Source organism: Pogona vitticeps, chromosome 2, assembly GCF_051106095.1.
Source record: "Pogona vitticeps strain Pit_001003342236 chromosome 2, PviZW2.1, whole genome shotgun sequence".
Lineage (NCBI taxonomy): Eukaryota > Metazoa > Chordata > Lepidosauria > Squamata > Agamidae > Pogona > Pogona vitticeps.
The window spans coordinates 231,056,010-231,066,468 of NC_135784.1; the positions used below are offsets into that span (position 1 = coordinate 231,056,010).

At 40.3% G+C, this 10,459-nt stretch overlaps 1 protein-coding gene across 2 annotated transcripts in view; it reads right to left on the bottom strand.

The window, feature by feature from the left end:
* VLDLR (very low density lipoprotein receptor) overlaps positions 1 to 10,425 on the bottom strand; it is a 116,722-nt gene extending 106,297 nt beyond the window's left edge. For both annotated transcript variants that reach the window (XM_078385050.1, XM_078385048.1), the window contains exon 1: positions 10,211 to 10,425. In XM_078385050.1, coding sequence (XP_078241176.1) covers positions 10,211 to 10,328 — 118 coding nt within the window. In that variant the 5' untranslated portion in view covers positions 10,329 to 10,425. The remainder of the gene's footprint in view (positions 1 to 10,210) is intronic.
* Between the last annotated feature and the right edge of the window lie 34 nt (positions 10,426 to 10,459).

Here is a 10,459-nt window from a genome sequence, read left to right on the forward strand (position 1 = left end):
CCAGTCCTGCAGCAAGTACTCTAGGCATTTTCTCCCTTTTTGACACTACTCAGCCCCTGTTGAACTTGTTATATGCTGTAATTTAGGGATGCAAATCTAAACATGGTGACCAGGGTATATGCCTCAGTGGGTTGCCAGGTTTTGGAACTACAGTGCTTCCTCAATGAGTCTGTCTCCAAGAGGGATGAGAAATCTCAGGCCGAGTGCTGCAGCAGGAGGAGGTCTGATTTTTTTTTGTGGCCTACACACCCAGCTTGATCAATTCTCAGGTGGCACCAGGACTCACTGGTTTAGCGGAAAGGTGCTTATATGTATTTTGTGCTTGTGCAATGCTAGTATGCTAAGAGGAGGAGACCAGAAAGAAAGAGAGTGAGCTTTCTGCATGTATTTGGGTCCATTACACCACTAAAAGTAATGCAGGGAACCATCAGGGCTTGTGAAATGTCTTCTAGCACAGCCCTAGGAGTAATGGCACAACCCCTCTAAAACATTTCCCCACAAACTGCCCATGAGTCTTCTGTGGATCTCAACAGCAACTTAAAGTTTGGAAAATCTCCACATACATTGTGTGTGTTGTAGATAAAGCCACATAGGATTTAAACTCTAGTGGAAATTGTAGTAACCACTCCTGGGCAGATTTTGTATTCTACCCAGTCAATAAAGTTTTTCTTTTTCTAGCTTTGGGTTCCCATATTACCCGATCAGCTGAGTTTTACCCGGATTGTGGCTCTACTTGCCCAGATTCTTTTCAATTTCTGCGATCAGCTACCCTGAAAGCAGTTCCTGTCCCTTGTCAACCATTGTCTGCCCTGTTTCTATGACATCATGACTTAAACTTGTGACATGACAATGACTCGTCCATTTCTTCCTCTATCAGGTTTTGACTATGAATATCAGGGAATGTAATGCTTCTGATTTAAATGGAACAGATCTCACTCGCCTCTATTCCTGTATTCTGTTTGTTCCTGATTAAGATGAGGGGATATGAAGGGAGCGTCAGGTTCCAAATTTCCCTAAGGATCTCTTTTGCTTTTGGAAACCTTTTGGGAGCCTTGAGATGGAAATTTATATTGGAGAATCACCACTAGACTGGCAGCAGCAGTTCCAATCTGCCAGTAGTTTTATGATATAAAAGGCTTAAATCCCTCCCTCCCATCTTGAGACTCCCAAAGCTTCTCAAGGGCAAAAGGGATCTCTAGGGAGTTGCAGAAGTTGAATGCATATGGGGGGGGGGGGAGAACAGGAAGTTTTAAATTTAATTAAAGATATCAATCACTGGATGATGACATCATCTAGCTTATGTAGAATAAAGTTAAGTCAACAGGATTTTAGTGAGCACTTTGATGAGATAGATATGAAAGGGTATCTGTACATGCAATACATATATTCAGGACACATTAAATATCTGAAGCTTTCCTCTAGGTTCCTAACATACATTAAAACTATCAGTAAGGAAATCCAGACAGTGGTGTGTTCTGACCTATGGTGTTGCAGTCCTTTTTGAAATGCAGCATCCCTTATTGCATCAAAGAAAGATAATATTTCTAGATCTACTTCCCCTTGCTATTTGTGAAACTGAAGGGCTGTGTCTAATACTTAGTGCAAAACCAGGTCACTCCATTTTGAATGGAAGCTTTTCTGAAGCTGTGTCTCTTGCTGAAAATGGCAGCAACAGTCTTTGTTTGCTTTCCTTTCTATCACAGTGGTGCCTTCTATTCATCCTGCCTCCTACCCCTGGGCATTTGTGCTCACTGACTTTAAGTCTAGCTTGAAGAAGTAAGAATCTCTCCTCCTACAAAATGAAACTTTCTCTAACAAGCTGTTCCTTTATTTTGTCACCTCTGTACATCACACAAGCAAAGCACAGTCCACTCATACTGTAGAGTACACAGAGGCCAGAATGAAAGACGTATGCCTTGTGCTTTTAGTAGAATCCTACAGCATTTGGGACTAGGTGTCTCGGATTTAAATGTTGCTAGAGTTTGAGTGACAAATGTAAGATAGGGAGGAAGGAGAATTTGGGGATTATTTCATGGCTGGGGGCCAGCAGCCTTCAAATTGTTGATAAAATACTTTCACCATTTATTGCCTTTGGCCAGACTGGACAGAGCTGGCAGGAAAAAGAAGTCCAATAAGAAGCTCTATGGCTTTGGGTTAAAAGAGAGTAGCACAGAAATGTTGGCCTTCTAGATGTCTTCGTTTACAATTCCCCAAATTCCCTATGACTAACTGTGCCCAGTGGGCTGATTACAGTTGCACACCAAGGCATCTAGAATTGCAAAAGCTGCAAGCCTTTGCTTTAAGGACTTGCTAGCCAACGTAATGCAGAGTTTTCTGTTTTGTCTTATTTGTAAAAATCCAAGCATTTTATCTTGATAGCCAAGTACACTTTATGTCTCTTCTGCTTCTACAGAAATAGCACCTTAAAATATCAAAGTGAGCACAATCATACATTGAATTTTCAATTTCTTAAACTGTTGTAATAATTTAGATGTATTTTCTGTGTTATATGGCACCAAGATGAAAATGACTTATACAACCCTAATAGGGCTTTCAAAGTAAATGAGATATTTAAGGAGTCATTTTATCATTGCCACCCACCCACTCCAGTGAGTTTCCATGGCCAAGCTAGAATTTGAATTCAAGTTTTCTGAGTCCTACTCCTCTCTCTACTACACCACACTGGATACAGCATTAGCATAATGGCATCTTTAGGAATTACTGCTGTTTTCTTTGTATTTTTTGCATTCAGCTCTATTTTTTCATTTGTAGAGAATATGTACAGAAACCTCCTCCTTTGGGCAGGAGGGAGGAAACACCCTTTCTAACAATTGTAGAATGTTTAATGGGTGGTTCATGACCCAGCAGTGGTTACCTTCCTGAAGTTTTGGGGATGAGGTGTTCCTCTGCCACTCAGCCCCATCACCCTTACAATATACTGTAGCTGTTAAAGCATCCTGATGTGCACATACCTAGTTTTTCAAAGAGCAGTCATTCATTTTAAAGCCTTTTCAATTCTATTGTCTTTAAATAGCACTGGTATTCAAAGAAAGTAGAATACTAGTATACTTTCCAGCCAGCTGTCCTATTCATGTCGAGGTTATGTAGCTGTAATGGTCATGGCCACCCTAAGTTGAGGATCCATTAATAGCAAGTGCATACTTCAGCTTTTATGTAACAGAAATATTTTGCTATAGCCCCGTAAACTAAATGCACTTCATTTAGAGCTTTTTATAAAGAATCCCATTTAAAGTGCAGCCAACCATAAATGATGATCAGAGTTTCAGAAAAGGAGAGAGAGAGAGAAAGGAGCAGCATTGGTTGGTTGCATTTTCAGTAAATAGTTAACTCAGGGCTGTGGTTTCTAAGCTGCCATTCCCAGGAAGCCTGAGGGTCCTAGTAAGCTTTTAAAAGATTCATCAGTTAAATTCCCCTTAAGAATGGTGTGCAGGTATTATATATTAGATATTTTCAAGGCATTTGATTGTGTAGAATGGCAAACATCTGAAATAATGTTGTTTAATCATAATAAATTAGAACAGGAAAGGTTTGCTGATAAATATGACTTTAAGATATGTAAATAAGTTAAATATTTAGGTATAAACTTAGTAAAAGACATTCAAAAATAAAGGAACATAACTATAACAAATTTTAAAAAGAAATTAAAAAGAAATTACAGGAATGCAATAATTTAAAACTTTCTTGGTTTGGAAGGACTGAACTGATAAAAATGAAAATTTTACCAAAAATTAGTTTTTATTTAGAATGTTACCAATATGGTAAACAGAGAATGATTTTAAATTTTGGCAAGGAATGATTAACATATATTGTAATGATGGAAAGAGAGCCAGAATAAATAAAAAGTATTGGTATAAAACAAAAAAAAAGTGAAATAGGTTTACCAAATATAAAGAATTATTATTTGGCTAATCAGTTAAGGTTTATAGGAGAAATTATATATAACCCAGAAAGGCTAATTTGGTGGAAAATGGAATCATCAGAATTACAGGTAGATAATGAAAAATACCTATTTGGTCTGATCAAGAAATATAAAATAAGTGAAATTAATAACCCGTTTTTAGAGACAATGTTAAACATATGGTATAAATATAGAAAGAATTTATGTCCATTAAATTCTCCACTATGATTAGTGACTGAAATACAGAATTTTCCTGTCAATATCTGGAATTATTTAAAGAATCTAAGTGATTAGATTGAAATCTAATTAGATCGAAGGAGCATGATCTAAGTGATTAGATAATCAATCTGATTAGATTGAAAGACTGGTTGTATAAAAAGAGATCAAAAGATCAAATGAAATAAATCCAGAATAAGAATATTTCATGGTTGAATGATATACAATTAGAAAGATGGACTAATGAATGGGTAAAGAAATATAACAAAGGTAGAGAATACACGAAGTATGAACAATTTCTATTATTATATGAAGATAATCAGATGACTGATTCAGTAAAGGGTACAATGAGTAAAATTTATGGATTCCTGCTTGACTTAGAAGAAGAAAGTGAGAAAGAAGGATTGAAGCTAGTGTGGGAACAGGATTTTGGGAAAAGAATAAATGAGGAATAATGGAGGAAGATGTGGAAAATGAGGGTTTTAAGATTTATGTCAATGAGAATAAGGGATTTTTTTAAATTGGGCTTAAGATGGTATTTAACACCGACAACATTAAGTAAAATTAACGCTAGTTATCTGAATATTTGTTGGAAATGTGAGAAAGAAATTGGTACATACTTTCATATGTGGTGGGAATGTGAAAAAGTACAAAGATTTTGGAAACAAATTTTTACAAAATTAAACAACATATGTGAAAAAGATATAGAATTTAATTCTGAGATAGCTTTGTTACCAATATTTTAGAATGTGGAATATGATAAGATGACTAAAGAATTGATTACCAATTTATTAACAGCAGCTAGATTAATAATATCTAGGCAATAGAAATAAAAATCTGAATTTTAAATGGAAGAATGGTATAATGAAATATGGACTATAGCTATAAATGATAAGATAACTTGTAATTTAAAGGTTAAGAAAGGAGAGATAAAAAAGAATAATTTTTATGATATATGGAGCAGATTTTTGGAATATATGTTAGCAAGAGGAAAAGGGAAAGCTCCAAATCAAGAATCAATGCAGTTCTGGAGAAGAGGACAATAAAAGAAGAAGAATATAGATGGGGGAGGAAAAAGATTATGACAAGAGGTCCCAACTATGGTGGTGGGGAACACAGTTAATTTGTATTTTGATTTATGTATTTTATGTTTATGTTATAGTTACATTTAAAATTTTTTTAGAAAGTGCACCAAAATTTGTAAGAAAACCCTGTTCGGAGGAGCCCTTTGAGTAGCAGAGTAGCTTTCAGTGGTGTTTCCTGTAGGTGTTTAAACCCACTTTGTTTCTCTATTCTCTGGAGCAATAAACATGGCAGAGGCTGATCTTAAAGTAAAAATAGTTACCAACATTTTGTTTAAAAAATACATTAACAGGAAAGCATGATTTCGAGTCCCTTGTGCTAGAATGGAGCAAGTGGTTTGAGGTGGGGGAGGGGAGCATTGCTGCACCCTAAAGAGAGATGTTAACAGATTGAGAAGAGGAGACTGGAGAAAGGCACAAAATGGAAGGTGTTTTCTGTTGGGATATGATTCTGCTGAAGGGACAGAGCAGAGAGCTCATTATCGGACAGCTATGCCTAGTGTTTTTCCATATAGTTTATGTGTGCATATGGACCTGTCCTGTAAGGCAACAGGAAGAGTGGCATTTCCTCTCATATTGTTTGGTATGATGTAGATTAGGGGTGTGTGTGTGTAATGCTTAGAAGCTGGTGTAATAGGATAAGAAATGCTGCAGTGTGTATGTGGTAGGCTGAGTTTTGCTGCAGTAGGCGTTTTTAAGGAAGTAATAAATATGCACTGACACGGTGCTGGGGTAGAACTGATAAGCTGGAGAAACAGAGGAGTCACCCCAGCATGCGGCAGGGCTAAAACGAAAGTTTCTGTGTCCTGAGTTATTTCTTTACAGCACCACTAAAATATTGAGCTGGTTTCTCGATATGTGGTGCCCCGTGTGAGGCCCATGAATAACCTTCTGCTGACGACCACGGAACAATGGTAGGAGACCCGTGTTCTGAATATACTCACCTCGCTCAGCATGAGCTACGCGTGCACTCATACTAGGATCCTGGGTGAGTAGGCCGGTCCAAATAAGATATACATCATGGGCTCATCATTGTCCTCTGCTCAGAAGGCTTTTGCAGATGATTTGTGTTATCTCATCACCAGTAACGGCCACCCGGTGACAAGAAAAGAAGTAGAATCTTTAATTCATACTATTGAACATGTGTGCCCCTAGGTGCCCGAAGGAGGGATGCTGGACCTCAAGAAATTGTGTAAAATAGGCAGCTGTTTTCAGGGACACCCAGGAGTTACAGCACAAGTGCTTTTTACATGCTGCAAAGTGTGTGCTTGCCTACAAGGTTTGACACTGCCATGTAACATTCTTTCCAATCAACAATTTGAGAATAATCAGCTCACACAACTTCCTCAAATTCTGCCTCCCCTACCTCCAGCACCAGCCCCCTCGGCTCCACCGCTGGACTCGCAGTCTCATTCTGCCCAGCCGCCCGAGCCTCACCCTGGGAAAACCTCCTTGAAAACCCTAGATGAATTAAAAACATTGCCTCTCAGTCTTGCCATCCATCAGGCAACTCAGAGCCAGATCTCCAACCGTCCTTCAATGGATACAATTCTTGCAGCTGCTGCTTTAGAAAATGGCTCTGTAATTTCTGCTTATCCTGTCATTCAGGGAATACTAGCACAGGAAGATGCCGCGGCAGTTCCTGATAGATATGAACTGCTCCCAGATCAAGACGTCCGTGAACTGCAACGCAGTATCAAGGACAATGGGACACAGGCTCCCTATACACAGACTCTCCTAGAATCCTTATCTGCCCAGCGGCTGGTCCCTAGTGACTGGAGGGCCCTGATAAGAGGTCTCCTTCCACCAGCAGAAGGACTCATTTGCCTAACCAAGCAAGCAGAAATTAATGCTGTTGTTCCTGTAACTTTGCTATGGGAGAAGCTGCAAGGCAAGGCCTCATGGACGCAGCTCTCACTCAAACAGCAGATGTAGTTATAAAAGCCTGGAAGCAGATACTCCACTCAGCAAGGTCGCATTCCATCCCAGGGAAATGGGACTCTGGGCCGCCCCCAGGCCCAGAGAAAATAATACGGAATCTGCAGGATTCATTTGATGTCATGGGCTGGGGTACAAAAGAAGCTTTACAAGCATGTTGCATCATATGAGAAAGGAGAGGAGGAAGAAAATCCAAGGGGTGTAGCTGTTACGCTCCAACAGGAGGCTTGCCTTGAAGTGCTACTATTGGTATATGTTCCTAAAGCTAGTCTGGACAGGCTTGCAATGGCAGTTATCCAAATCACCAAAGAACGCACCCACACCTGACCATCCAGATGGGAGGACGTCCAATCCAGGGTCTAGTGGATACAGGAGCTGATGTCACAGTCATAGCTAAGAAAGATTGGTCCCCACCTGGCCAGTAAGAGAGACAAATGCTGTATATGGGGTGGGAGGAGATGAACCAGCTCATGAAAGTGTTTCCCCCATCACCTTCCAATCTGGAGAAAGCATTGTTACTCTCAAGCCACTTGTAAGGGATGGCAAACATCATGAACACTACATGTTCTATGTTTTTCACAGAACTACAAATCCTATCACACCTTGCATTGCTTGGCAGTTTCCTGAGTAGCTCAGCATGATGGGACTTCATACAAGCCTGCATTCCTTTCTCAAAGCCGCACTACAGCTGATCTCTCAACGATTTTTCATCTACAAGCTGTGGATCGTTTGCCTACAAAGGACACCCCCATTTTTTCATGTGCTATTTTGGCGACTCCATGGCTGCCAAATGCAGTTCTCTACACTCCTGAAAAGAAGGACAGGATTTGTTTTCCAAGGCTCATTCCTGATGTTGCCAATTGTCAGGGACAGATATTTAACTCTATTTTCTTTTTCCACCGGGTGATGCTGATAAGTTGCTACAAACTTCATGCTCTTTTCAGGTTGCCTAATCTCTGAAAGACAAACATTTGACATGTCTTTCCTCTGTCTCTTATCAGTTAACCACTTGTTTTTCTTCCCAACCTCTCCCCTATGCACGGAAGCTTTTCACAGACAGTTCCTCTTCTCGAGGTGTCACGTGGCAGGATCTTAAAGGACAATGGGTATTGAATTTCCCAGAGAATCATTTCTCAGTTCAACACTCAGAATTAGCTGCAGTCATTTTAGCCTTTGAACTTTTTTCTAATGATGAATTTAACCTTGTTGTAGACACACCATATGTTTATAAGCTTCTTGTGCATTTGCCTTTTTCATATCTGTCTCCTTCTATTACATTTGACTGTGGGTACATTTTCTGGGTTTATTTGGGCTACTCCTCTTCATGGAGAGACTTCAAGACATGTGATTCAACACTATATTCAAACATTTTTTGTGTTCAATGGGAAATCACATTGAAGCAGGGGATTCCTTTTAATTTCACAGGGCAAGCAATTGTGGAAAGAGCACATTTAACCTTTAATTCTCTTTTGCAAAAGCAAACCTCAGGCAGAGGGGCTTCTGTGGCAGTTGTTCCTATGGTTGTTGCAAAAGTTCTGTATACCTTAAATTTTCTGCTTTTTCCTCATAACAGGGTTCAAACCCAGTCTGCTGTGTTTATGTATCTGATTGTTCACCTAATATTACTCATACACTCCTAGCCATGGAACAGCTAATTAGTGACCAATATGCTCCTTCGTCTTTCTCCTTGTGGGAGTCTTTATGGTCATGGCTACAATCCTTTTCCTGTACCTGGTTACGTATCCTTGTTATGTATATCATTATTATAATTGTAATCTTCCTTTCTTTGGAGCAATATGAATATGAAGAAACAGCTTACAAGTAGGACAGACACATACTGTGATGCACCCAAAAGCCCCTATTGGATGTTTGTGACAGATAGGTGCAGAGATGATACTTCTTGAAGAATCTTCAACCAAAATACCCTCCCCCATTGGCAGGAGTGTTGGATTTCAAAGTAGGACAGGACAGTGGCTGTTCTAATGGGTCCTACAACTGTTTAGTGGAAGGCCCCTTGCACATGGATCTCTTTTTCCCTGCTCCCTTCACCATCTTGTCTACATGCCCCTGCCTACATACAGCTCCACTTCCTCTTTGGAGAGTTGGTAGAGCCTCCTGAACAATGCAGGCTATGACACAGGAAAGCTAGGATTGCACTGGAGAGAACTGCCCCAACAAGGACAGCAATATGTTAGGGTCAGTGTGTAATTGGAAGATGGAATTCCTTAAGCCCGGATTCATATAGCAGGAGCTTTTCAGCTCTCCTATTGTTTGCTGATTTGCTTTGTTTGTTTTGTGTTTTGTTTTCTGAATGTAGATCAGATTTCTCAGACAAACCCCACTATGTAAAGCAAAGCCTTTCATATAATGTTAAAGTGAAAGCGAAACCAGTATTCCCTTAGTATTTCTTACAACAGATTATCTCTGGTGATTATTCTGCAACTCCCAGAAACCTTGGCCAGAATAGCTAATGGGGAAAGTTTCTGGGATTTGCAGTCCAAGCATACCTGAGTTAACCAAGGTTGGGAACCACTGATGTACAGAGCAAGAGCTTCTGTACAGCAAAAAGAAATACCATTCAGCAATTTCAGCGATGAGAATTTTCAGGAGTGCTGGCTATGCTGACGGAGTACAATTTATTTTATTTATTTCTTTATTTCTTTATTTGATTTGTACCCCGCCTATCTGGACTACCAGACCACTCTAGGCGGCTAGATGATGAGACACATAATTTTGTCATCTTCTTTTATGGCGGGAGAAAGGGCTTGTCAGAGCACATCAAGCTCCCACCTCCTTCCTGTTTACTATTGTCTTGGTCATCCTAAAACATGCTTTGTCCAGTTTATGTTTTTGCCAGCACACACAGGTATTTCTACAGAATCAGCAGAAGCCAAAAGCCCCCTTCTTCTATCTGCTGTACAAACGCTCTCCCAGATTGTCTACACAGAATCAGTATTGCTAAGTTCAATGCTGAACAAGAAGAGAAGGGGACGACAGAGGACGAGATGGTTGGACGGTGTCATCGAAGCTACCAACATGAATTTGCACGCCGTACCTTGAGAGGTGGAGGCAGAACGCACCGACAAAGGGGCCTCCTCAGCTACAGCTGTTCCCGCGTCGGTGACAGTTCCCGTTTTTAAGATAAGGGCGACTAGGACTGTTTTTATCAGCATTATAATTGCTACGATAACCGTAAGAGATGGCCTGGAGAGGAGAAGGCGCGCAGGGCTGCTCCCTTCCCTTCCCTGTCCGCCCCCCTCCTCGCCCCCCCTCCCCGGGAGCGCGTGAGGGAGCCGGAGCCACA